This window comes from Phaenicophaeus curvirostris, chromosome 5 (genome assembly GCF_032191515.1).
Source record: "Phaenicophaeus curvirostris isolate KB17595 chromosome 5, BPBGC_Pcur_1.0, whole genome shotgun sequence".
Classification (NCBI taxonomy): Eukaryota; Metazoa; Chordata; class Aves; order Cuculiformes; family Cuculidae; genus Phaenicophaeus; species Phaenicophaeus curvirostris.
This window is the reverse complement of record NC_091396.1, coordinates 18,112,558-18,140,496: the sequence shown is the minus strand read 5'-3', so window position 1 is coordinate 18,140,496 and position 27,939 is coordinate 18,112,558. Positions and strand designations below refer to the sequence as shown.

The 27,939-nt window shown below is 46.3% G+C and overlaps 2 protein-coding genes and 1 long non-coding RNA gene across 7 annotated transcripts in view; 2 read left to right on the top strand and 1 right to left on the bottom strand.

Annotated features, from left to right (window-relative positions):
- LSP1 (lymphocyte specific protein 1) overlaps positions 1–8,846 on the top strand; it is a 51,865-nt gene extending 43,019 nt beyond the window's left edge. For both annotated transcript variants that reach the window (XM_069857853.1, XM_069857854.1), the window contains exon 11: positions 7,497–8,846. The gene's annotated coding sequence lies outside the window, so the exon portion shown is untranslated. The remainder of the gene's footprint in view (positions 1–7,496) is intronic.
- On the bottom strand, positions 461–18,417 carry PRR33 (proline rich 33). 4 transcript variants are annotated; one of them, XM_069857827.1, is made up of 4 exons: positions 18,256–18,417; positions 12,490–12,623; positions 10,196–10,346; positions 461–2,220 (listed from the first exon to the last, which is right to left on the bottom strand). In XM_069857827.1, exon 4 carries the CDS (start codon positions 2,215–2,217, stop codon positions 592–594), a length of 1,626 nt encoding a protein of 541 aa, XP_069713928.1. In that variant the 5' UTR covers positions 2,218–2,220; positions 10,196–10,346; positions 12,490–12,623; positions 18,256–18,417; the 3' UTR covers positions 461–591. The 4 variants fall into 4 exon arrangements, with proteins under 4 accessions (XP_069713928.1, XP_069713925.1, XP_069713926.1 ...); XM_069857824.1 differs by lacking the exon at positions 10,196–10,346; XM_069857825.1 differs by lacking the exon at positions 10,196–10,346 and having other exon boundaries at positions 12,490–12,607.
- A 941-nt stretch (positions 18,418–19,358) lies between these two features.
- On the top strand, positions 19,359–26,271 carry LOC138720656 (uncharacterized). Its single transcript, XR_011337451.1, has 3 exons — positions 19,359–19,541; positions 24,988–25,022; positions 26,178–26,271. It is a non-coding gene; the product is annotated as an uncharacterized lncRNA (long non-coding RNA).
- The last annotated feature ends 1,668 nt before the right edge of the window (positions 26,272–27,939 follow it).

The window sequence follows — 27,939 nt, the reverse complement described above, 5'->3', positions numbered from 1 at the left end:
GTGAAAGGATAAGTTTCCACCTCATTTTCAGCAAATGGGTGTAGGGTGCCCTCCACAGCACTTCTAGTGGAGAAATCAAAGAGATGATGTGAACCTTCTTTGAGTTCAGTTTCAAAGACTCCCTAGAGGAGACATGAAACCATGCAGATTCCTTTGTGTCTCTTTGACAAATGACTTTGTTTCTAGGGTCTCCCTTGTTCTTAAATAAATGCAATAAAATAAATTCAGATTCCATCAGCCTCCTCTTAACTGTGCTTTTCCTAGAGGCAGTTTGTTGTTTTCACTGTGTGCCTCCCCTCTCTTCTCCATGTTACTGCATACTGTGGTTGTTGTTGGCTCTCTTTAAAATAAGCCCACGTTGGTTTCCTTGACTCATGACCTGTGGATGTGGTATGTTATGCATTCAAGCTTACATATATACGGAGAGTAACCCTTAAACCCACAGCATGAGGCTGCTGGCTTGGAGGGGTTTTATTTAACTTTATTTTTTCTTACACTTGGCTTTGGGCAGTAAACCTAGTCGTAGGTGCTCTCTTGCTTGGTGCCCCATAGGAGCTTCCAGAGATGTGTGCCTGGTGGAGTAGCCTGGTTTCAGTTGACTGGCCATCCAGATGCTGTTCTGTTAAAGCTCTTGGTTTGCTCCTCAGTCACTTTGGGTCTAAACCGGCTGACCTCAAACACAGTGGTGATCTTTGTCATGGGTTTGGCAGCCAGTTCCTTCAGTTTCCGGGCATCGAAGCGTGGCTTATGTAGAAGGATGGGTAAGCGGCGGGGAAGAAGGAAGCTTTCTTCCTTCTGCAGCTTCTTCTCTTCTGTTTCCTGCTTCCTCTCCTTGTTGACTGTTAACTGGTATAAAATAGCATCCCACATTCTTGTGGCCCTTGATTTAAACAGCCTGTTGTCTTGGCTGATAATTGCTTGAGAGCTATCCTTCTCCTTGCTCCCTTCTACCTGTCCCAGCTTTTCTGGATCAGTCTGTGGGAAGCTGGGTGCTTCTGGCTGCACCATCAAGTGCTTCCTGAGGCGATGCCAACCACCAGCATTGGCTCCAGGAGGTCTTGCTTCTACTGATGATAGTGCTGGCTCAGCTTTGGGGGAGCTGATGTTTGGTAAGCTGGGGGTCAACTGAGGTTGAATGACATGTTCTGCCTTGGTGTCTATGAAGGGGGCCCCAGTGCTGTCAGCTTGTGCTGGGGTTGCTGGCTCTGGGTGTGCTTGCCTCCAGGGAGTGCTGGATGACGCTGGTTTTAGGATGTCACCATCTTGCTTGGCTAACTCAGGAACACTCTCTGACCCAGATATTTCCATGTCACTTTCATGGGTCATGGGCTTATCAGCATGGGCATTAGAGGTGCTTGGCTTGGGTGAAGTGGCCTTAATAGACTCTTCGGTAGGAGCAGGCATGTGTACCTGATTAGGAGGCTCTGCCTCTGCAGCAGAAAGGAGCGGAGGGTCCTGTGTGGGAGATGTGGCTTTGCTATCATCGAGCGAGGTGGGTATCTGGCCTGGAGATGGTTCAGAGCAGCTTTCAGTTTCAGCTGTCGGAGAAGGCAGCCGTTTGTCTTCCTGGCTGATGGTTGCTTGGGTCTTATTTGATGTGGGTGTCTTAGCCCTGGGTGGCTTGACAGTGTGGAAATAAGTGTGCATCTTGGTGACATAGGTAACCTCTGGTGCACTTTCTTTACTGGCTGTACTGGAAGGAAGAGGCTGGGGGAAAATGGATATTGAGGGATTGCGTGGAGAGGGAAGGTGGGGTTCTGTGCCTTCAGTCTCGGGAGCTCCTGGCTTGTGTAGCAGAGGCAAGGCTGGGGAGGTTGTGAGCATGAGGTGTTCGGCAATACGCCTCTGCTCGGTAACCTTCAGTGTGAAAGGCTTGCTTTTTCGGATAGGAGAGGGCATGCGGTGGGTGACAGGCTTGATGGAAAGGCGGGCTGGAAGGCTGCTGGAGGGACGTGCTGTGGTTTCAGGGGTCTCTGCTTGGGGAGCGCTCTCATTATGCTCTAGGTCAGAGCTGGCCTCATTCACGGGTGAGAGGCTGGACCGAAAGGACTTGGATTGTTCTGAAGATAGAATGGCATTCTTCTTGGCTGCCTTCTTCAATAGCCGCTGGAGCCGCAGGTTGTCTTTCCCAGGCTTTGGTAGGGTGGGAGGGGGAGAAGGGTGGTGGTGGATGGGAGCAGGCTGGACAGAGGATGATACAGTTATCAGCATTGTCATCTCCTGGAAAAAAACACAAGGCTTAGAGTTGGTGTGGGCTTAGCCCTGGGCTAGACTATGAAATACTATACACAAGGCCTCCTCTTCTGCTTTCCAAAAGCTATGAGGATGGAGTCAGTATTGTGGGAGAAGAATATCAGTCTTGGTTTCCTTTGTCTCCTAAGGTAGCCTCAGCTAGTCTTGAGGGTGATGTGGCAGGGTGGGAGATGTTCTTGGGCGAAGTTGAATTGCCAGACCTGGTGCCCTCCTGCACCTGGTTTTATCGTAAAATCCAGTGAAGGCTCCTTGGGCCCCAAGATGTTCATGTCTTGGCAAGTCCTAATGGGATTTGGGAGGAAACGTCAAAAGAAACAGAGCAAGTCTGAAATTTTGAAGCTTTGAAACATTCTCCAGAGGCACACATCAAGAATGTTTCATGGCTTTCCAGCAGTTAATACTCTGATACAATGTTGTGGGCAACAGAACAGCCATAATCTACAAGTCATGCGAGTCAGTCAGCGCTGACCTTGATTGATTAAAGCTGACACAAAGACATCATAGTGAAATGCAGGACTTAAAAAAGCTGGGTTTATCTAGTGAGAAAATGCTTTTATAGAATCATTTGGTCAGAAAAGACCTTTGAGATAGTCCAACCATACCTGTCCGCTACTAGACCATATCCCCGAGCACCTTATCTACCCATCTTTTAAATACCTCCAGGGATAGTCACTCAACCATCTCCCTGGGCAGCCTGTTCCAGTGCCCAATGACCCTTTTGGTGATGAAATATTTCCTGATATCTAGCCTGAACCTCCCCTGGTGCAACTTGAGTCCATTTCCTCTAGTCCTATTACTAGTTATTTGGGAAAAGAGGCAAACACTTACCTCACTACAACCTCTTCTCAGGTTGTTCTAGACAGCGGTAAGGTCTCCCCTCAGTCTCCTTTTCTATAGGCTAAGCAACCCCAGTTCCCTCAAATGCCTCTCAAAAGATTTTTTTTCTCCAGCTCCTTCACCAGCTTTGCCCTTCTCTGGACATGCTCCAGCACCTCAGTGTTCTTCTTGTAGTGGGGGGCCCAAAACTGAACACAGTATTTGAAGCGCAGTCCTAGCAATGCTGAGTACAGGAGCACAATCACTTCTCTGGTCCTCCTGGCCGTGCTGTTTCTGATACAGGCCGAGATGTCATTGGTGGTCTTGGCTACTTGGGCACACTGCTGACTTATATTCAGCTGCTGTCAACCAACACCCCCAGAGCCTTCTTTACCAGGCATATTTCTAGCCACTCTTCCCCAAGCCTACAGCATTGCATGGGGCTATTGTGTCCCAAATGCAGGACCCTGCACTTGGCCTTGTGGAACCTCATACCGTTGGTCTCCGCTCATTGATCCAGCCTGTTCAGATCCCTCTGTAGAGCCTCCCTATCCTCAAGTAGATCAACACTCCCTCCCAGCTTAGTGTCATCCACAAACTAACTAGGGGTACACTCAATCCTTTCATCTAGGTCATTGATAAAGATATTGAACAGAGCTGGACCCATCACTGAGCCCTGGGGAACACCACTTGTGACCAGATTCTGACTGGATTTAACTCCATTTACCATGACTCTGGGCTCAGCCATCCAGCCAGTTTTTTACCGAGCAGAGGGTGCGCCTGTCCAGGCCACTGGAGGCCAGCTTCTCAAGTAGAATACTGTGAGAAACAGTGTCAAAGGCTTTACTGAAGTCCAGGTGCACTACATCCACAGGCCTTCCCTTGTCCATTAGGCAGGTAACCTTGTCATAGAAGGAGATGAGGTTAGTTTGGCAGCACTTTCATAAACCCATGTTGACTGGGTCTGATCACCTGGTTGTCCTGTGTGCGATAGCACTCACCTGCTCCATGACCCTCCCTGGCCCCAATGTCAGACTGACAGGCCTATAGCTCCCTGGCTCTTCTTGTAAATGGGAGTAACATTTGCACACTGACTCTGACTGATCTTTCCTTTTTGTGTTAAGTGCAGCAGCAACCTTCTGCACTGAATTTAAGAGAAAACTTAGTTTTCTCTTTCCCTTGGGGAGCATTGCCACTATTCTGTACGTGTTACTCATTCTTCAATGAAACAGAAATGGGTTGTGGTCTGAGTCAGGTCTTATCCCCAAGAACAGTTGCAGCTGGGCTACCTTTGGTCAACACTGTGCTGCTCCTGGATGGATGCACGGCTTTTTCCCGACTCTCTGTTTCTAACTTACCACCATCTCCTCTTCTTTCTGGTGGGACCTGATCAGATTTCCTGCACAGTGGAGCTAAGGGTCTGTATTGAGGAGAGTAAGGTAAAACTAGTCTCAGTTCTCTTCTTTCTCTTCCTGAGCAAGGAAGAGGAACACCAAACACGGCCTCTGAACTGCACTGGCTCTTTGGTAGCCCCCAGGAAGAAATCTGACTCTACCCTGGCTCTTGCTCAGCACAGAGTTGCTGAGATTTGCTATGAAATGAGGCTAAAATCACTGAGCCCACTAATCCGCAGTGCTGGATGCAACTGAGCATCCTGAAATGGAGGAGGAGGTGGATTGATGCTAGGGTTGCTCAGAGGGGCTATTGCATGTGCTCTGCTTGGTTCCTGCTGGCTCCTAACCTTCTCTAGGTAGTGTGAATGTGTGGCGTGATACCTACTGTACAGGAAAAGTATCCCAAACAAAATTCTCAAGAGCGCAGAACTGTTATTTGTGCTTGAGCACTCAGTGCTGCCTTTGGGCTTCTAGCACTGCTGTCAGCACCAGGCTGGGAAACTGATCTGTACTGAGCAAGCAGTTAGTGTATCTGCCAAGATTGCTTGTGGGTGGGGGGAAACAATCTTTCTTTGGTGTCTAGCAAGAAGAAATCAGATGGTAGCTGTGTGCCACAGCAGAGGGAAGATGCAGACCTGTTGGAGAGGGTCCAGAGGAGGGCCACAAAAATCATCATAGGGATGGAACACCTGTCCGATGAGGAAGGCTGAGCGAGATGGGGTTGTTCAGCCTGTAGAAGAGGAGGCTCCAGGGAGATCTTATTGCAGTCTTTCAGTATTTAAATATACAAGAAAGATGTGGACAGACTTTTTAGCAGGGCCTGTAGCGATAGGACAAGAGGTAACGGTTTTAAACTAAAGATAGATTCAAGCTACGTATAAGGAAGAATTTTTTTATGATGAGGGTGGTAAAACACTGGAAGAGGTTACCCAGAGAGGTGATAGATGCCCTGTCCCTGGAGACATTCAAGGTCAGGTTGGATGGGGCTCTGAGAACCTGATCTATTTGAAGATGTCCCTGCTTAGTTCAGGGAGGTTGGACTAGATGACCTTTAAAGGTCCCTTCCAACCCAAACTATTCTATGAGTCTATGATTTATTTCAGTTGCAGGCATTAGAAACCTCCTGCTGTTTCAGCAAGGGGGCTTGAGGGGATTTGTGCCAGCTGGGCGTGACAACTGTTGGCCATTCGCAGTGTCTTATCAGCCTCATGCCTTAGGCACAAGGCTGGGATTAGGAATTGTTCTTTTCCAAGAACAACTCTTAGAAACAAGTCTGCACTGGCCTGAAAAAAGGCTGAGAGCCTGTTCCTTCATCATATACCTGCTTTCCTCCCCAGCCTTATGGATATTCTAGATTCTTCTGGGGCAGAAAGATGAAATGCCTCAGTTGGAGAGATGCATGCTTGCTTCTGTGCAACGCTACTCTGATTCTATTTATATAGGAATTGGTAATTGCTTGTGTGACTTATCTGCTGCAGTGTGAGCCAGTGCATGCATCTGATGTTAGGATTGATTGTGGAATGATTTAATCTGCCTCAGTTGAATGTGGTCCCGTGGACAGTTTGTACTGCAAGATGAGCTGTGGTCTAGCAGCACTGAGAAACCAGAATTATAAGGTTGACCTGCTTCAGGCTTATGTCATGCGGAGGCAGGGCAGTGAACTTTTTAGCCACTGATCAGCTCTTTGAGTATTTTCTTTGTTCTACAGACTGCACCCCAGAAAAATGCAGCTTACCACATGGGTCAGATCAGGAGCTTGCCTGGGATTTACTGCAAACTGCCAGATACTGCTGAGGAGGGTGTGGAGGTCCTTGGAGTGGGAAGTTTAGATATAATCTGCATGCACAAAGAAAGCTTTCCCTCTGTTCCTAAAGTTAGAGGCTTCTTTGTGCCCTGTAACCTCAAGATTTGCGATCTCTTAAAATAGTCTGTGCTCTTAAAATCACTCCTGCTACTATTTCAGCATCCCATCTGACTTTAAACATGCTGCGCTGGGGGCCTTGGAGATCTTGTGGGTGGTAACTTCCATGGCAAGTGACAGTTCTGGAGTATGTGTTTGACTAGTGAGGCAGAGAGATGCTAAAAGAAAGCAAAAGGAAGTCAGCTCTTAATTTATTTGCCTTCCCTTTCATGCTTGGGTTTGTTTGAGTCTTCTTCAGAACTTTGTGTGCTTAGAAGTTCTGCAACAAGCAACATTTTAGGGTGTTTTCTCCCTTGCCTTGTAATGAAGGGGCAAAGGGGCATGTGAATTTGCTTTATTGCAAGCAGAAAGGATGGAGTTGAAAACCCAGGGACAATGGGGAAAATACTGCCTGAAAAGCTTGGGTGGGTTTGTGGTAAGCTGGAAGGAAATGGAGCTAGAAGCTGAGACAAGAGGCTTTCAAAGGGTTAAGTTTCCCTGCTGCTGGTTGAATCCTGGTGGGTGGAGGGGAAATCACCCACTCTTGAACCCCAACTGTTGTCCTGAGCTTCAGTCTGTCTGCAATCAACCCCAAACTCAGAACAGTGAGGAGAGTGTCAGTGTGGAGGAGTCATTTATCATGTGATGGAAAAGTAATTTGCATGCTGGAGACCCTTGGCTGCACCAGCTGTTGCATGTGGAGCAGATTGAGATTTGCAGGAACCTGATACCACTGCAAATTGGTCACAAGTGGAGAACTGCAGCTGCCAGGGGCTATAGGAACATGCTCTCCACTTTAGTGGCTTTCTTGGGCTTGGAAGGAAACCTGCTAGTCTCCTTCTCGGGAGGAGATGGCTGGACAGGAGCACATCTTTCCCTCTGCCTAGGCAGCTATGACCTCTGCTGGACGTGCAGCCCTTGGCATTTGCTCTGTCTTGGGCATGGCACGGCTGGTTGTCCTGCAGCCAGAAATTTATGGGTTGATTCTCAGAACTTTGTGGAAACGAGTGGGAGAAACTCACCTGTAATTGCTCTACAGCATGCAGCCCCTGTATACCATCTAGGGTATTCTTCGGGGCAGGCCAAATGGTATGCATAAACTTGTTTATTTTGTTTTTTTTCTTGTTTTGCAGCTGAGCTTGGTCCTGGCTCGATGCAACCCTCAATGCCGTTATTTCCTCTGCTCCATGGAAGATAATCAAAGGATGTTTCTATTCTGCCTGATTTCAGTCTGCTTTTGTACAGCCTGATTCCTCTCAGGGTGTAAGCAACACCCCATGCTACTTCTGGTTGGATACAAGGAACTAGATCAGCTGAAAAAACCCCATCTCTGATTTAATCTTCTCTGTGACTTTGACTTTTTTTTTTTATTTTTAAATCTGACTCTGTTTCCTCTCTTCTTTCTCAAGTATTGGAAAAGGAGGATCTACTGCCCTGCTGAACCAGCAGGGCATTTGAAACATGGTGGAGAATTTCTGCTTTTGTGGCTGGGTGGTGGGAGAGAGAGAGAGCTCAACAAAAACATTATAAAAGAGTCAGTGTTTGAAAGCCAGGCAATGGGCAGATCCTGAGCATGAGAGGGTCTCAAGGACTGCTTGTCACCGTGTTGGTGCTAGCTCTGGGTAAAGTCTTCCCCTGTTTACAACACAGCCTGAATCCCATTACAGAATCTGTTTTGAGGGACTTCCATCTACTGATCTCTCTGTGTACATCAAATCACATTCAGCTTAGTCCTGTTTTCTTCTTTAGTTCCCAGTTCATCCTTTAATCACAGTTACATACCTATGCCAAAATGTTTCTGTCACTTTTTAATCTTGGCAGTGGCAATAGCAGCTCTGTTTCAAATACCTGCTGCCTTCCTCTCCCTATCTAACATGGGTTGGAGGTCTCCTTTCCCAGGTGAGGAGTGCTGATCACTGGTATTACTTCCCTTCTATGGGAAAGGGATTTGTTTGTTCTCTAACCTGTGGGTTCCAGTGACTGAAACACTCCTGAATATCAGAGGTGGTGGGCATGTTGCTAACCTGCCTGCTATGCTCCCGGAGGTGGACAAGATATCTGGGAAACAGCTGCTTCTGTTATGCTAGAAGCTGCCCTAGTCAGAAGGCATCCTAGTGACAGAGAATACTTTCCCCTTCTTTGAGGAGGTCAGGCCTTGCTGTGAACATGGGGAAATGGAGTCCATAAAGAGTAGCGTCTGGCCTTAGGCCTGAGGTCAGCTCCCAGGGCTGTTTCTGAGCTCTCCCACATCTTCATACTTAATGGTGTTAGTGTGTCCCTCATCCCCTCTTTAAAGTCTTATTTCTACCCTCTTTCCACGTCAACATAATTTTGCAACATGTCTCTGCCTTCCAGGAGGGAGGGCAGCTTTTCTCTCCTCTTGCATCAGTTTGCTTTCTGCTTAAATTTACTGCGTGTCCTGGATTTTTTTTTTTTTTGTAAGCATTTAATAAAATTTGAGGATGATGTTGTAACAATGGCAACTCTGAGGAATTTATTGATGTAGGGGTTCCTGCAGCAAAGTTTTCCGAGACCTTGCAGCTCTCTGCTTGAGTGGAAAGTGGAGAAGAAACATCAGGCTAAGTGACAAGATGAAAAGGAATTTAATGCATGCAGGAAGGGGGCTTTCTGAGTGCCTGCCCCATTCAGGAGATCCTTGTTATCTTGCTTCATTCCTCATTGTTATTGGGGTAATTGACTGTAAAATGGGAATGAGTGTTTTTTGGGTGAGAGATGGAGAAGCATGCAGAAGTCTACTGGAGTGATCACCTAGGAGAAGCAGAGGGCTTAGCTCCCCAACCTCAGCAGCATCGCAGGCTTCAACCAAAATCACTGTTGATGTCAGCTACAAAAAAAAAGTCCTCTATAGCCTGATTATACACCTGAGGTGAGATTGATACAGCTGTCTGTACAGGAACCCAGCACTCTCATGAGCTGACTGTTCCTATCTGGATCAGTCAAATGAATAGCGTTTTTATGGAGATGACCTTCCAAGTAATAACACTTCTTTGGTGTAGAGGCAGCAGATTAGTATGTGTTGTCCTTACCTATGCTTTACTAAAGTGTTAACAGTAAAGTCCTCAGATATCACTTCTTGCTATCATCTTTCTGCATATAGCATCCTCATCCCCTCCATTATCTGCTTCAGCTCCTCCTGGAGGTAGGAATTAGAGGAATCTGTGTTCCTTGGAGAGCACTGAGGAGCACAGACATCATCTGGTCCCACCTTCCTCCCTTTACCCCTTCCTCTGCCATGCTGGGATTTTCAAGGAAGGCCAGAGCAATAGCAGTGGGCTGTATAGAGATGTCCTGGCTTGAGGTGATAGCAGTACTACTATGCACTTGCATGCATGCAAACTGTTTGCTGCAGTTTGTTTCAACTCTCTTCTGCAGTTGGCTGGTGGAAAAGATGGCCAGAAGCTTCTGTTACTATTCCTGTGCCCTGACAGATTGAAGAGTGCAAAAAAGGTCCCAAAGGCTGCTTGTGTGAGATTACTTCTCTAAGAAGTGTTAATTTGCAGGGCATATTTTCCTCACTTTAAGCCTATGTGTACCTAGATGTGGTTTCAACAGAAACAACTGCTATAATTAATGTTCTGGCTGCAGCACAGAAGTGAGGAGTTATGTGGAAACTCCAGGGAGACCAAAGTGCTCTAGTGGTGGTGAGAAACCAGGGAAAGACCTGACTTGGAGCATGTGTGTAGCTCTTAATGAGATAATTATACCTGCTAGGGGAAATTTTTCCACAATTATATTAACTTTATGATGTGCTGTTTCTTTACTTAGAGTAACCTGGTACATGCATGATGGGAGGAAGTGGCAGTGGGGTTACCAGGATGGTGAAAGACTCCCCCGAAAACGGACATTCCTGTCCAGGTGCTCTGGGTGTGTATTTTGGGCAATGCCAAGAGGGGATGAAGGCTCATTTCTCCCCTCAGAAGAAAACATGTGCTCCTGCTCATCTCTTCCTGCAGGTGAATTTACTGTGGAGAAAGAACAGCATAACCACTGTGGCGGTGAAGTTGTAACTTCTGCAAAGCCAGCCTGCTTCCCACTCCCCTGTGTGTCTCTGGATGTCACTGGGACCTCTGCTCTCTTGGTCTTATTCAGTAGCTGACTCCTCCCTATCTCTTCTACGTTTGTTTTCCACAATATTGTATTTTTTGCAGCATTGGCATTTCTGAAGCTCTTGTTATGAGACCTTAGCTCCGTCTTTTCCTGTGACCTTTGCATTTTGAGGACAAGTATAAACAGGCATTGAGAGAGTCTTTCTTGCAGGATTAAACTTACCCTCAAAGCCTGGTGGAGAAAAACAGTGCTTTCCTGGTCCCTTCATCTGTTGACTGCCTGTCTTCCTCATGCTGACGTGCTATCCCGAATTACCATCCCCTTGGCAGGTAGATGGTGCTCAAGGAGAGGATCTGGAACCCCTATGTGGGTTCTCAGTGCTATGATATTGAGAAATGCCTGAAGATGTTGCTCCTCTCCAATCTCTTCTTTCCCCATTCTGTCTTTTTAGACTATGCTGCAGGGAAACGTCCTTTTGCACAGCAACCACTCTTAAATAAATCTGTGGGGGGCTACAGTAACAGAGAAATGTATTCCTTGTCTTCCCATAGCAGGCTTCAGAGCTGCTTTTTTCCCCAACGAACTAATGCGTGATTCTCCATGAGTGTATGTGAGGTGGGATTGAAAAACATGGCCTGTGACCATTGCAATGCCTACTTTGTGCAGGCCATAAAACAGCATTATTTAAAGTTGGGGAAATCTTGGCTGATGGAAAACTCAAGTCTGTTTTGAATGTTATGCCTTTATATAGCACTTGTTTCACCTCGAGACTGTGGGCTAGAATCCATCTGGTTCTCTTCTCAGGTATAAAATAATTATAGGCTCTTTTTTATGACCATCCTTATGTATATGCGCTGGCTAATTAACAGCTCTCTGCTCAGCCCTTGCTTGCGGCTCTGCACTGGGCCTCCAAGTGAGGTGGCACTCACGAGGACCTAAATTTTCCAAATGACTGTCCCTTGAAATGTGTCTGCAGTTTCTGCTCTTTGAAGGAAAGGTCAGACTTGGAAACACCTGGGCCTGAATGTCAGAGCTTCCCCTCCTGCCACCACCACCTTAGGGAAGGAAAATAAACAAGCTCAAAGAGCAGGGTGGCTATAAATAATGAAGTGGCAGCTGATATGTTGCTGAACGAGGTTGCGAGGTTGGTCTGTTGGTAACTCTTACCAGCTCAACACTCTTTCCTTAATGCTGTGTGCCACATTTATATTTTAAAACAGGTAAAATTGGCTCTGACGGTGACAAGAAGTGCAATTAAAGTTAGCGTTTGCTACAGAAGTTATGGATCTCTTACAAGGGCCTTAATAATGATAATGAGACAGGCCACAAGTGATTTTCCCGTGATTTTGCATTGAGTCCCCTGTGGGTTTTGGTTGCAGTGGAATAATTCAATTTAGATCATAAATTTCAGAAATGTGCTTAATCTCTGTACAATAACTCTAAGTAATAGTGGCTTAGCAATACTAAGGACATGCACTTTTGATCCTTCAAATGAATAGAAAAAACTATCATGGACTTGGGGCTTCCTGGGTGATGGGGAAGAACAGGGGGGAAGGTTGAAGCAAAGTAAGGGAAAATATCATTAGAATTTATATGAGCATTTTAAAGCAAGGTGCTTGGCTGGCTAAGCAGACCTTCCCATAGTTGTGGAGAGGCTGTGGGTGGCTGCTTTGAGCACTTTGGCTGATCTCCTGCCTCACCTCCTCTGGGGACAGCCCAGAACAGCAGCTGCAGGCATTGGTCCTGGCTCCCATCCTCCTGCTCAGGCTTCGTCCTTACTGTCTGACTGTCTCATCCTCTTAGGTGTAAGTAGCCTGAGGATGAGATTCATGCTATGTTTCAAATGATCCATTGTCTTCAGAGGTGTCTCTGAACACAAGTCTAGACCTAGGGTGTCTACGGAGGAGCTCCTGAATCCCACAGGGACTATGCCTTACATGACTAAGACAAATGGAGAAAGCACATCTCCCAAAGTAAGCAGCTGATTGATGGAACAACAGCCTACTACAAAAATCAGGAATCAATATTAACTGAAGAAAGGTGAAATTCAGTACTTACTGATGTGTGATTTGTTTCCATCTGTGATCATTTGTGTGTTGGGTACATCGTGTTGCTTTGTTCAGTTTACAGAATTAACAGGTCATTGTTCCTTCATGATCATTTTGGGTGCTGTTTTCTTGTGATTTTGAGCCCTGTAGGTAAATTCAAAACATCAGATGGAGAAGAGTATTTACAGTAGCAAATGAGTACAAGAAGTTTCTCAAAAATAGTGACTCCTTTTTGAAAGCACGAGAAGTTCCATTGCCTAAAATTAGTGTGAAAGTCTACTGAGTAACACCATTGCTTGCTTCGAGCTTTGGCACTGCAAAGGCTGGCATCTAAATTACCAGAGAGGTGAAGGGCAATTATTCCAGCAGAGTAGCCCCAGGCAATGAAGCCGGTTGGAGGCTTTTCAAGTTTGCCAGTAAGATTTACTGTTTTGCAAAAGTCAGGGTTGCAAAATGCAAATCTAGAGATGTTCTTTGATTGCTACTGTGGCTGGAGAGGAAAAGCACAAATTCTATCTCCGTCTCTGCTTGTTCCTGGTGAGGGATGTGCTGTATGCAGAGGATGAAAGCAAAGAGAGTTTGGAGTTGATTGGTTTGGTGAATTTTGATGGGGGTTTCTGTGCAGTGTGACTTGAAGACAGCAGAAGGGAGCTGGTAAGGACAGCACCAATACCTGCCTTTGCCCTGGGCAAATGTGTGTGCTGCCCAGACATCACGCAGTTACTTACCACCTCTGGGGCCCTGGGCATTTTACCTCCCTTTCCCACTGACCTCCCAGTTTAGGCTTTGCTTTTTCAGTCTCCCAGGAGGCTTTTGGTGTAGGTGCTAAGGAGCTGGTAGGTTAAGCATGCTTACAGGCACATGAGGGTATGTGAGAGTACTTTCTTTCAAGGTCTCCAAAGCAACTTTACGGCTGTGTTAGGCTTGGTCTGTTCTATCTGGCTTTTGAAATGTTGGTAAGCTATGCCAGAAAGCTAACTCTGAAGGCCAGTTCTTGCCTTTTCTCCAGTGCCACCCTGCTAAGCCTTGTTGCTCACTGATCCTGTGCACTTGTGCGTCTCTAATCTGATTTGAGTCACTCTGTCATGGATCAAGATAGCAAAGCATTTTCTGTATCCATCAGAGTTGTGGCCTATCTGATGAGGCCAGTTCTCATGAATGGGATACAGATGCTGGTGTCTTTTGACTTGATGTTGGAGGCGAGGTCTCCATTTTCTTTCTCCCTCTCTGATAACTGATGAGATCATGCCTGGCTCCGCAGGACATGCTGTTCCTTAGAGCAGCGGTGACCTGTGGAAGAATTGGGGAGTAGGTGCTCAGTCCTTCATGCAAATATTCTAATGCAATTAATTCCCCTTTTACTGATGACATTAACAATTGCCATTGTGTTGTAGGACCACTAGTGACTTTGTGTGTCTTCAACACTGAAAGTGTTGCTGGGAAAAAATCCAGACAAGAACAACCAGAGCCAGCTTGACTGGAAACTTAGAACAAAACCTCATTGTGAATAGAAAATTTCAACAAAATTTAAAATGCCAAAGGACACATTGTACCCTACTCTGCCACCGTCACCACCAAAACCACACCAGCTTAATTGAGTGTATTTGCAGCATGCACTGAATGAATGACACTCAAGGCTGGCTTATGTTTGCATCTGATGAATGGACCATGCTTGCATCAGTAGGATGTGTTCAAGTCCCTCTCTGTTTCTTATGCAAACAGGTAGAGTTTCTTCTCTTCCACACTAAGAGAGGATATGATGGGGACACATTCTCCTACTGATCACGTTTCATTGAAAGGATGACACAATAGGGTCCTAGAAACATTTCCAACAGAAATGTTAATTGACTCCCTCCCTCCAGATGCAAGGAGATCAGCAGTATCAGGAAGGTGGATTGAGGCGTGCATATGTAGTTTCATCATTAATAAGAAAAAGCTTGTTTGTTGCCCTTCGTTCTCCTTTTTATGCCCCGAAACTTTGAGATGTCATGGAGCCAGGATGTCATCAAGAGAAGATGTTGGCAGCCAGGAGTTCTCCAGCCTCCCTCCAGGATTTAGGTAGGTGAACCCACAAGATGGTGAACACTTGCTCTCTCCTGTGTCTGAGTGACTGCTACAAGAGGTAAATGGTTATGTGTGGCAAGGACTGCACTGGGTCTCTTCTAGCTGGAGAAAAGGACAAGCTGAGGATGGAGATCCCAAGCTGAAATGTCAAGTGAGGTGTTAGGGGAGTGAAGGGGGAAGTCTGGTCTTTGCTTGACCATTTGAGTTGTCTTTCAGATTCCTCAAGACCCTGTCATCCTCAGTAAAATGGCAGCAGTCTGCTCATACTTAGAGGAACTGATTTTAAAGTTTAAGGTTATTCTGATCTCTGTTTGACTGGCTGCATAAAATAGGCCATTGTATTTTAACCAAGAACAGAAAATAATTAATTATATATCTATTCTGTCCTTTCTGAGTGTACTTACTTAGCCACTATCTGATCTGCCTTTTTATTGGCAGCTGCTTCAACTAAATTGGAAAGAGTGTTTCAGCGAACACAGGGCATCTACTCTAACCTTGAACTGCTGATTAAATCTGACTGCAGACACCATTTTTCTGGGGTGGGACAAAGAGAAAAAAGTGGCGGGGGAAACTGGATAAGAATTTTGTTTTCCTTCCCAAAAAGCCTGCCCTGAATCATGGCAAGTGTTTTATAATCAAAAATGTCACAAAACATCAAAAACCACATCCCCACCCTTTGCCAGTCAGCTTAATCAACTTGTTTTCCTGGTAATGTCAAGTGTTTCAGTGCTGATGTCTGGACAAACATAACCAAATCAGAACAACTATATCATGTAAAAAATCAAAAAGATGTTTTGAAAGCATTCAAATATGTCTTCACAGACAGAAAAAAGAGAATGTGAATGATGGAATGACTCGAGTAGAACATTCTCCTGGCAAAGGTTTCACTTTGGATAACAACCATTTTCAAAGAACAGGAGGTGTCAGTGCAAGTTCCTCTGTAGCTCTAGCATGAAGGTGTTAAGTGGAGAGTCATGGGCAAGATTTGGTGTGGAAAGACTTCGAGAGGTTCTCTAGCTCAACTTGTGGGCCAAAGCAGGATCCACTTTGATATTACATCAGTTTGCTCAATGTTAGTCAGTGGCTGGTGAATAAGGGGTAGATATTGTTTAATTTGAGGAGTTTGATCTCTCCTGGGTTGTGAAAGAGCACCTGTTTTATGATAAGGATGTGGCTAATTTTATTTACAAACTCAGTAGTCTTTAATGAACAAAAAGCCACAGGTAGGATTTCAGACTTCCAGGGCTGTAGAGGTTTTTAAATGTACTTTTACAGCACATTTTCAGCTCCCTGGCTGAGCACTGTCCAGCTCACCAGAGGCAGTGATCCATGGAAATACTGCTCACTGACTGGTGTGAATTGAGCGTAGGGACTGAGGGTATGAAAAAGAGAGACAAGTATTCGGCCAAAGTGCACATCTTCATGCAATTTGTAGAATTATTGGAGGCTAATGTGTATGTACTGTATCTAAAGGCATCTCCCCTCACCAGTGTACTGGATGATGCAACAGGTCAGCCAACAGCCAGAAAAGTTGAGAAGGGCTGATAAGCTTCCCTGCAAGTGGCCCCTCTATGCTGTATTTTCCTGCAGGCTGTCTCAAAGAACTAGTCAGGATGCTCCTACCCACTGAAAAAAAGTACAGTATTGGGGTAGGTTACCTAGTGGAAGCTTCTTATGTCTTTGTCCCAGTCTCTGTTTCCTATTTAAGGGGGAAGACTGGTTTGCTGTCTCCTCTCCCAGGTGGAGATGCTGTCACTGCAAAAGCATGTCAGGCTTTGGCTTGAGGTCAGCAGGTGAATGGACTATATGTAATTTGACACCCAGGTTTGTGACTGTGATCTGCACAGTGCTCTCTTTGGCCTTGGTGCTGTCTCCTAACCTGGCAGAGGGTCTTCTCCAAACACAGGTGCTCATTGCATCACCTTACAAAATCTGATAACATTTGGTAGAAAGGCAGGCACAGCTGGGATGATCTCTCCCTCACCTGCGCGATGCAATCAGTTCGGAGCATGAGGTAGTTGATGGTAGTTGCCTTGCTCTCTAGGCTGGCCTGGCTGCACTGCAGCAGCTCAAAGGCAAGTCCAAATAAACTTTGCTGCTGAAGCAGAGAGAAGAGATGATGACAAGACAGTGCAAAATATATATCCTAGAGCAGGGCAATCTACAGTAAAGAAAGGCAAAGCTGATGATGAAAATGTTGCTGGCTGTGAATGAACTGCTATGCAAAGGCATCAAGAGGTGAAACAAGTACTGCACATAGGATATGCGTGAAAAGCACAGAGTATATGGCTAAGGCATAAAAACAAATATTGGAGAGGATTATAGTTAAGTGCTGGAGCTAACAGAGAGACCCGCAAAGGGAAGAAAGGGCAAACATAAAGTGGACTGTGGGGAATGAACCTTGATTATGCATGTCTGCATGACAGCAGAGTAAATGGAGGATGTGGGCATCAGATAAGCCCTCTTCCAGAGCGATGGAGCAGATCCCCTTGGTCCTGTGGGGAGTAGGGAACCAAATCACACTAGGACTGGAAACAAGATGCACAACATAGACAAGCACTCTGACAGAGGCAGCCCATAGGATGCACATACGTCCTTTGAGACAGTACTGAACAGCTAGATGGGCCATGCTCATAGGTGGTGGTAGAGGGGAAGATGGAGTTTGGACATGATGCATAATGTAAGGATAGATATTGTCTGGAGCAGTTGTTTAACATATTCAGATCAGGAACTGAGCTGAGGGCAGGTGCATGTGTGCAAGAACTAAGGGGATGCTGCAGGCAGCAATGTTTGCATCTCCTCTATTTAAAAACAGAGCTGCAGCAGGTAGAAATGTCTGCTTACCTGTCCCTGTCATAGCCTGCATTAATGTCACATTCGTCAAGATGCTTAGAAGGGAATTAGAGTGATGTGGAGTGCTTCCCTGTGGCTGATGCACAAGCAGCACCACTCTGGGAGAGGGTGTGCGACCCTGCATGATGCTCACATTGCTCCTGTCAACCAACTGGCAGCAAGAGAGTTCAGCCTCGCATCTGCTTAGAACCACCCTGGTGGAAGCCCAGGGTTCACATGCAGTTGCACGTGCACACACACACACACACACACTCACTCTTCATTTTTAACTGATTGATCCAGCCCTCAGTAGAGGAGACCTGAGTTGCAAGGTTCATCAGCAGGGACAGTTTACAACCGGCAGGCAGGTGGAGATGGCTGGTGACTAGCATTGCCAAAATGACTCCACCATGAACACAGAAGGAGAAACAGATGGGAGACTCCTCTCCATACATCCCCACTCTGCTGCCAGTTTAGGCAAATACAGTATTTCTTGGAGCTGTGCCTGGCTGGTGTCGTGCCTGAGGAAAATGAGCCAGTGGAAGATGGCAAAAATGCTTGATAGTGCTGAAGACACATGAAAGCTGGTTTGCTTGAGCTGGGTTGGGGAAGTGGAGGCTGCAACATCTGGTCTGTCCGTGTGTCCCCATGCAGGTTCTGCTCTCCTCTGCAGCGCTGCATGCCCACCCTGCCTCCCCCACCCGGTAAATTCCTTCTGGCCAAAGCCAGAGTTCTGAGGAAGGATGCACTGTCCCTCTCTCACCCAACGAGTAACAAAAGCATTGGCTTGAACTGGGTTGTGGGAGGGAGGTGAGGGGATAAACTGCCAGACAGCTGGAGAATACAAGCTGGAGAGAGGATTTTTGCTCATGCATGTTACCTGGTGGATGGGAGCCTGCAGCGCTGTGCTTCCGCTCCACGGCTTTAAAAGCTTGTCTCTACATCCTCGGGTGGGGATCCTTTCCTGCAAGTGGCAGGGAAAGAGTGGGCAGGGAATGATCTGTGAGCTGGGCCAAAAATATCTGCTGCTCTGCAGCTCCTAAAAGTTTCCTCTGCTCCTACAGGCTGGGGGAAAGGGGGTGCTGCAGTTGGCAGGCACATCGGAGGACATGCTCTGCATCGCCAGGAAGCCCTGCCAAGGGGACAGAGGCAGGAGGGAGAAGATGGGGACCTGAAGCCTGTGAGGTTTAGTGAAATGGAAACCGTGAGCCAGAAGGTTGTTCAAGGCACTGCAATCCTCTGCCAGCATAGCCCTGCAACTGCGGAGGTTCATCGGCGCCTAGAAGATTCTAGTTGGGGTGCCCTCTCTAAGATGTCTTTAATAATATTTTTGTATTGTGCTCTGAGTGTGTCTTGAGGTCAGACATGCTCTCTCCTTGTGTTTCTGCACCAGATTTTTGTTCCAGGTATCCTCAAGCTCTGATGCGTGGCAGAGCCCTGGCAGTCTTAGTGAGAGATGGGTGCATGCCACACAGCACCCACACACAAACACACACACACAATGTGTGTTATGTGCTTCTGACTTCTCACATGCCTCAAGACCACTTGCTTCAAAGAGCGCTGGAAGGTAGAAACACGTTCCTAAGCCCTCTGCAGGCTCTAGCCCTGCAGCACAACTGAGGTCGTTTACATGTAGACGGACAACAGGAAAGAGCCCCTGCCTGTCTGGGAAAGCTGAGGCTGCTGCTGTGTGTTGAGACTGAACAAGCCAGGGTGCCACAACCAGCTTTAAGCAGCAACCATGCACCATGTAGCTGCTGGGCCCCCGCAATTTGTTTCTGAGGTGCCTTTGCCTCAGATACCCCTCTTTAAGCTCTGCCTGCCTAGTGGGGTTGTAAATATAGAAACATAAGCCCAGGAGGTTTTTTTTCCTCCAAACACGTCCCTCCCATCTTAGCATCATCTGTGCAATCCTACCAGCTGCTCCTATACATGGTATGACATTTTTCCCCCCCTTTCCTTGCTCCCCCCTCTACATTCCTTCCACCCCCCACCCTGTCCCTGCTTCCTTCCCTGCCCAGTGCAGGGGGTCTGGGGCCAATCGGCTCCTGCAGATGATCAAATGTCACTATAAGTTGAGAGCTGCATCACCTTGGGACGCTCGCAGATCCCAGCCTGCCTGTCCACTTCATCAGGGAGCTCTGTGCTTCTCTCTGTTCCTCCCAGGTAAGCAGAAGCCCTAGCAAGGGATGCTGCTGGCAGGTAAAACCATAGCGCGGCTGAGTCTTGGTCTGAATGAAGAAGCACCGTGTGTGTGTGTGTGTGTGTGTGTGTGTGTGTGTGGAGTTGGGGGAATCATGGGATCCTAAGGAAAAAGCACTTTTCCTTCCTAACTTTTGTTAGGCATCACACAAAGCTTGTGTCATGTGCAGAGGTTCATGTGCTCTGAACTTTCAAGTATCAGTGGTGGAAGGAAAGACCCTTCTAAAACCAAAGTGTGAGGCTGAGAATGAAGTGGTATCTCTTGGGGCACTCAGGAAAACTCCCTCCAGCAGTGTGAGGGAAGCACTGACTTTTCTTTGCCTGTCTCCAGGAGAAAGCGATGGCTGAGGTCTGAGGGATGAAAGGCAAGATCACCAGGGAGCTGCTGTCAAGCAAGGAAAGCTGTGGAGTGTTGGGGTAGAGGGAGACCTGAGAAACACAAAGGCGGTCATGGAAAACTGCCCACTCCCACAGAAAAGAAGAAAATTGGGAGAGAAACTTCCCATGCACGTGGAGGGGCAGGAGGGATTTAAATTCAGAGTGGTGATGGGATGCTCCCTGTATGCATGATTTCAAAGCCATTTGCTTTGCTGGCCTGACTACCTGGTGTGGGTGGCTTCCCTCTCTGAGTGGGAGGCATCTTCCCCACTAGCCTGCAGCTGTCCCACAGGGCAGAGCTCCTCGCTCTTAGGGGGTGTAGGGGGTGTATCCTGCAAAGGCAGGAGTGTCACCAGCACCGGTGGCTCCTGTGCCAGCAGTCTGAATGGGAGCTGTGCCGCTGGCACGGGAGAGTTCCAGTGAAGATGTAGGCAATTGCTGGGGCAGGCAGCTGTCCCTTGTGCGCACAAGACCAGGGGAAAGATAGCATATACAAGCTAGAGTATGATCATTGTCTTTTAGTTCTCTATCTCAGTCTTGTTGTTCCTAGCAAACACCATGGAGGGATCAGACAGATCATATCACCCTGAAGATGAGGATAAAGGGCACACTTTGGGGCAGGGAATCAGGATTTTGCTATATGTCAGTGGAGCCTGCAGCACCGCTTGTGTCCTGCTGTCCTGTTTCAGCGGCAGTGCTGCAGTGGGCCCTTCACTCCCCAGCCCCGGGGAAAAGAAACACTTTCTGCTGGAAAGTACTGTGCACTTCAGAGACAAAGGGAGGAGGCAAAGGGTTAGAAGAAATACATATTAAAAAAAGTATATGTATATACATTTTATACAGAAAAGTATATATTTATATATTTAATAGATATATACAACACATGTATTTTTTAATATATATATGTATGTACATAAAAATAATAGATGCAATGGGTTTGCAGTGGCTCCTGCTGGGAAAGCATGGCCATGTGGTTCCCAGTGGATTGTAACCCTAGCTGTCCCTGCCAGGTCCCATTGACCATGCATGGACACTTTTGTCTGTCCTGCTTTCCATATGGCTCCTGCTGCCTTGCCTCCCTTGTATGGCCTGGTTTGGGAGGGGATGATTGATGGGTGGGTTATTTCCAGGAACAGCCCAAAGGTGCAAGGCAGCCCATTTGCCCTCCTGGGCGCATTCTCAGCTGTTAAGAGGCTTCTTGGGATGTGCTGGCTCTGCTCTTTCAGCCAAGGGCAGGAGCATTTGGGGCCAAAAGGGATGCAGTGCTCCTGCCCCCCTCAGTCTAGTGAGGACTGGGGTGTTTGTCCTCCAGCCATGATCCGCTTAGCTTAAACAAAATGTGGAAAATAATATTTGCTTTTCCCTTTAACGGGTGGGAGCAGGCAGGAAGTTTTTGGTTTGACAAAACTTTCCAATGTTTTTTGATTTCCTACCAAACAGTGGGCAATATTAATTACTTGATTTTATTACATCCTTAAACCTCAGTCAAGACCAGACCCCATTTTTCTGCTACTGTACAAACAAAACCCAGTTATTGCCTTAAGGTGCTAACAACCTTAATCTTAGGCTGCATTTGCTTTGTGCAAAGTAATTTCTATCCAATGGTAATCCTGAGCCAGCTGGAGACTTTCCATTGCCTTTAGCAAACATAATCCTAACTGCAAAAAATATTGCTTAGCAGATTGCTTGCTTTATTACCTTTTGGATGTAAATACGGTTTGGTTTTGTTGGCTGCTTTGATGACAGGGTTAGCTACGTGGACAGTGGCTGGGCATTAAAGAACCTTTCTCATCTCAGGTGGCTGTTGCTGTTATGATCTGCATTTTGCCTTGGTTTTGAGGGACCAGATGGCTTTTGAGTGCCACAAAGCAGACAGACACCTTGTCCTTCTTGATGCAAGACCTTTCTGGCATTCAGCTACAGCCTTAAATGTCAGCTTCTCCTGGCAGAGAGACCAAATGGGACTGAATGTTTAACCCTTGGCAAGGCTGGTATCTGCATCCTCCCTTGGATTTTTTTGTCCCCTCTGCCTTAACCTGTGAGGTTTCTGCATCTGGCTCATCTCTGCACAGAGTCTGCCAATGACTTGTTATTAATTCATTTTATCTGGGGCCCAGAAACCCTCTCAGGGTGGGTCTTATGGTGTCAGGGATGCTGGCATTCTCACTCAGCTTTTATAGCACATGGACATGCAATAAAACATCCTATAGTGTCAAGGATGCTGGCATTCTCGCTCAACTTTTATAGCATGCGGACGTGCAAAATCCCATTTGCAGCACTTGGATTAACAAATATGGAAGGGTGTAGGGGAACAGCCAATGTGACAGTCCTCAGCAAGATGTCCCTAGAGCTAAATAGGAGACTGGATGAGCTCATTCCAATAACTGTTAGTAGAAAGCCTGATTGCAAAGACACTCGTTGACTTCAATTGCCTTGGAAAGAACAGTATGTGCTGCATTATGTGCCTACCTTACAGAGAACAGACATTTGCTTCCTGTATGTATGTGCAGAGCACTCAAGCTGATTTCTTGTCCAGCACTGAGCAATATTACTCTTCTTGCCACTCAAGTGAGAGGGAAGAAGAGTTTAGCCTAGAGCCCTTTAAAAGTCCTCTTCTTTTTAACTCCACCTTGAGAAGATGGAAATCTGGATTTATAAATTAAACGCAGAATCAGTGGGAAGATTGGCCGTTGCCCTGAATCTTTAGAGATAATGCATATTGGAAGGAGACAACATCTGAGTATCTGGCAGTTTCCTTCTACAAGCTTTTGCCAGGAGAAGCTCTGCTGTCCCACTGCATAAACTAACATATTATCAGAAGTTATTACTAATAACTTGAATAATTTTTGGAGGCTGAAATGAGACTGCAAACCTATTACACTGCTAGCCACTGTGCAGATGGTAAGTGGAAGTCTTTATCCTGAAGATTTGATCATCTGGATAAAAAAGACCAGGGAAGAGAGACCAGAGGTGTTGTAGCATCCAAGTAAGTAACAGAAGAAGCAGTAGGAATTGATGCAGCAGAAAAGCTTTTTGCAGAGCTGAAATTCCTTCAGGATTCCTCCTGCCTGGTGTGGTTAGAGTTTCCAAAGTACTCTTTGGGATGGCTGTTGCACCTGAGGAGTGAGCAGTCACAGCTACCAAGTTAAAAGCAGCCTGAGACCAAGAACCCAGATTGAACCCAGATCTCATGTGTCCTAACAGTAGATCATTCTCCTGTCCAGCTGCTAGATTGGTTCATAACATAGCCAGTGCCGGTATTACTTCCAGGCCAATGCTGAATTTCAAAAAGAGGATAAATGAGGAACTAGAAGAAAAAAAAAATGCTGGCTGTTTATTGCTGTTTAGAACATGGGAGTTTTAAATCCTGTTTGTGTTAGTACATGGTGCCTAGGTTCATTCCTGGGGAATGGAGAGGATCCCTTATAGGGCAGGGTTGGAGGCTATGGGATTACTGCCTTCCTCTGAAATAGAAAGCTGCTGAGCTGCAGTTGTTCCTTTTGAACCCAAGTCATCCCACCTGCTCCTTCAAGATATCTCTCATATATCAGCTGAGTAATGAAGTAATGAAAGTCATGGCTAAGGTTTCCCAGCAAGAAAGGTCTTGGCTTTCTAATTTAAGACCTGCTGTGGATATGGAGGAAGTTTGGGGAGTCCTTCCACACACCCTTCCCCTGACCTCAGGGCTGTCGATACTTTTAGGAGAGCCAGGTGCTGCCATCACTGCACCTGGTGCAGTGTGTGATGTTACCATGATGCTCCCTGAACAGCAGCACTGCTCCCTCTGACTCCAGCTGAGGCTCTGATACTCACATTTGAGGTCTGTCAAAAATCGGCGGAGTGGCTGTATCCAGCCCTCACATTTCCCTGGCTGCATGTCTCGTGGGTGGTGTTCTGACTGCAGCCCCAGCTGGGGCTGTGCAGAAATGCAAGCCATGACAGTGTCGTGGACATGTTCACTTCTGCCCCATGGTGTGAGGATTGGTTGTAATAAGCATAACTGGTTACACTGATATGGATTGCCTAGTCAGGCAATTACATCTCAGATCAAGAGAGCTGGGCTTCTTTAGCCTAGAGAAAAGAAGGCTCTAGGGAGACCATACAGCAGCCTTCCAGTACATAAAGGGGGCCTACGGGAAAGCTGGGGAGGGGCTCTTCGTCAGGAAGTGCAGGGATAGGATGAGGGGGTAACAGTTTTAAACTGAAAGAGCTGAGATTTAGATTAGATATTAGGAAGAAGTTTTTTACTGTGAGGGTGGTGAGGCGCTGGCACAGTTTGCCCAGAAAAGTTGTGGCTGCCCCATCCCTGGAGGTGTTCAAGGCCAGGCTGGATGGGGCTCTGAGCAACCTGATCTAGTGGGAGGTGTCCCTCCCCATGGCAGGGGGGTGGAACTAGACGATCTGTAAGGTCCCTTCCAACCCAAACCATTCTATGATTCTAACGAGGTTTTTGGCCAGTTCTCATCCTAAACTTATCAACAGATAATTTTTCATTCATTCATCAGCTGTATAAACCAGACACTACTATTTAAGGCAGTTTTGGGTCCTGACAAATAAGTGATTATGTCTGGGTATATTGTAGTTTCAGTTATTTTATATTCTTAACTCTCGCTAACGTTTTGGAGCTGGTGCCTTCCCACTTGTGGTAGTGTAACAGAAGGAAAAATTTCTCTGATCTTGCTGGAGCAATGGAAATGTCAGATGGGAGCAAGAGGACACCCGTTTCCCTGAGCTTTGGAGATTATGTAACTTAAAGCCAGGTTGACGGGGCACGTCTTTCCAGATGATCTTTCCCTCTTCCTCTCTCCTTCTCCTCTGACCTGGCTGGCAAATGTCTGTGCTGCTCTCAAAATGGCAGTGTTCGTGAGGGATAGGCTGCTGTGTGGGAAAGCGGATGATTGGATTTTTTTTGTCCTTGTGTGTCAACCCATCTGCTCTGCCTTGGCCTTTCTGAGGAGGCACTCCCACTAATAACTCCTTTTTTTTTCCTCTCTCTCTCTTTTTTCCCCCTTTCTTTCCATGTTTTGTCTAGAAACTCACTGCCAACATGTCTGATACCGAGGAAGTGTAAGTAGAGAGAAAGCTGCCTTCATGTTCATAGTTCAGATTGGCTCCACACGATGGAGTGAGAGCATCCCAGTGGGGAGGAGATGCTGAGTCCTGCTCCATGCATGGCCTGAAGCCCCCTGAGGCAGTGAGGAAGGGACATCTGAGATTCTAGGTGTCAAATGGTCGATCAAAGTTCACCTGATACCAAACCTGTCCAACATGGGACACCCTCCAAACACCTGCATCCTGCTCAGCCTGTGCTCAGTGGCTGCAGCACTACACCTGGAGAAGGAGGAATTAAGCACACAGGATGGTAGAAGAGCCACCTTCTGCCCCGGTTTAACAAACCTACAGTAATATGACCAAATCCAATGGAGTCATTTGACGTTTATGCATCAATAAGTGGGAAGCGGAGATTTAGGGCAATTGTGGGATCAGAGACATCATGGACAGACCTGCAGTGGTCACTTAGTCCCCTTCTCTGCTACAAGACAGGCTTAGCTCGACCTTTGTAATTTTGTCCAGGCTGCTTTAAAAACAAAATTACAAAGGTGAGATTGGACACCTATTTCAAGCAATCTCTTACTGACACATCCATTGTTTAGTGTCTGGCCCCAGGGTTGTTCTGGGCTTTGGGTTTCACGCAAGGCAATGGTAGAGCAGAAGAAGCTGACGAGTGAGGCTAAGGAATGGAAACAGACCACAAGACTGAAGTTGCTACAGCCACGAGATAATCGTTGAGTAGTGTCTGGCTTATTCCAAATTTTTATTAGACAGCTCTAAGGTTCAGAGAGCCTGTAGTAAGTCTGGACTCCGTCAGCTACTGACTTGCCTGGCGCACTGGGGCTGAGGTCCAGCTTCATCAGCCCCTGCAGAACACTTAAGCATAGGCATCATGTCATAGCCCTGTGGCAGTAGGATTATTCCTGGTATGGATCCATACACACCACTAGAATGAGGAACACTATTTAAAATAAAACCCAAACCCAGTCACTTTACTCATCTAAAAACTAAATAGCTCCTGGAATAACAGAGGGAGAATGGAGGAAATTAAAACAAACAGAATTTAAACAGTGCATTGGGTTGCTTCAGTATATAGTGTAATGCTTGGTGATAATATGGAGTGGAAGGACTATTTGTCTTGTTTAAATAACCTTTTTTTCTCTCTCACAGGGAGCAAGGAGAGGGTAAGTCTTAAATCTGTCTCTAATTGCTTTCATGCAAGCCTGGAACATTCGCTGGTAGTGTGCACCTTCTCTTTTCTGCCCAATGTTGATATTTTCACAGAAGGTGAAAATCTGATGTCTTTTTTTTTTTTGGTGTGTTTGTCTGTCTGACTGTCACCAGCTTCTGGTGATTTTGCGCAACTTATAGCCCCAAATTGATGCCCTGGTTGTAGGGGTCACTACTGGGGTTTTTTTTTGTAGGGGCACTGCCATCTGCTGGCAAATTTTTTTTGTGGCTTTTGTATACATAATATTATCTGTTTTAAAACATAGAAACCCACAATACATACAGGAGATATACATATACATGCACAAGTTTCTACTGCTTTTTTCTTACACTCAAAAGCCCTCTCTGACTCCTTTTTCCATTTAACATGTGTATATGCCTGAGTTTCCCAAGGAAAAAAATCAATACAATATTGCCGCCTTCTCCTTTTCTACCTCCTCTTTTTTTCCCTCTCAAAGTAATTTTATTTGCTATTTTACTTGCTGACTTGAAAGAGGTCTCTCAGAGACCATCTTTCCTGTCATCCCTGTGAACAAAAAGGGCTCTACCGTGGATAATATCCTACTGATGTGTCAAGGCTGATGCTTGATCTGTCTGCTTTTTTCCCCCCCTCCCCTATTTCAATGCAGAGGAATACGAAGAAGAAGGTAACAAAAAAACTTGGAACGTAATTTTTCTTTCTTTGATTCTTGATCCTGCTTTTTCCTTGTCTGTATTTCACCCTTCTCTTTGGCACTTGCCGCTAAAGGTTATCTGAAACACTTGATCAGTAGATCAGTCAGAAACCATAAAAACTGGACAAACTAGGTCCAGAATGTGCTGAGCTGTCACGTTACAGTAAAATGCAGTATTTGTATGAGCCATAGGGGATAGCTGTAAAGCTGAGAGCTAAGCTGTCTGTAAACTCAGAGCATTTTAGAGCAGGGACTGGTGCAGAGCCCATCCAACTTATCATCTGTGAAATCCTGGCATTCTCATTTTGGCAATATCCGTGTATTTGGTTTAAATTTTAAAAATTAAAAGAAGAGCAGTATACCCAGCTCCTGTGGAGCACCTAATAGGGCACTGCCAAGGATGGAAAAGCCAAGGCAGAGAACTGACTGGCAAAGATGAAGTTTTTAATATACTTTTAGTTGGCAAAAGGTGATTTGACAAGCTGCAGGAGGCAGAGTGCAGATCTGGAAAGATGGAGCATGAAAAGCCCTTCTTACCTGAGTTGTTTCAACTTGTGTAGGCAGCAGGGAGAGAAAGATTTTGAAGATGTATCAGTGTCTTTGCTGAGCGCTTTTGACATGTTGGCTTCAGTTCAGGCAAGTGCAGCTAGTTGTTATCCTCCATGTTCCCAAGGTGACTCGGACAGAGACAAGTGTCCAAGATATTTTCTAGGGGGTCAAAAGCAAAAGCCTTCACTGGGAGGTGGAATATTTGCACATGGAGGGTAAAAGACTAGCTCTGAGATGGAGACTCGCCCCTGTGCAGAAATGTCCATCTTGAGGATTTTATACACACCAGCTTTTTTTTTAGTCATGGGTTCCCCTAAACTGCTGTAACTGGTTAATTCCCGTCAGTGGTGGTGGGAAGAGAGGTGCTACTGTAGCTGTGCTCAGAGTAGTTCCTGACCTAATGTACATTATCCTTATTTCTCTAATTGCTCTAGCGGTGCTTCTGAGGGAATTAAGGGCTCAAAAAATGAAAACAGACA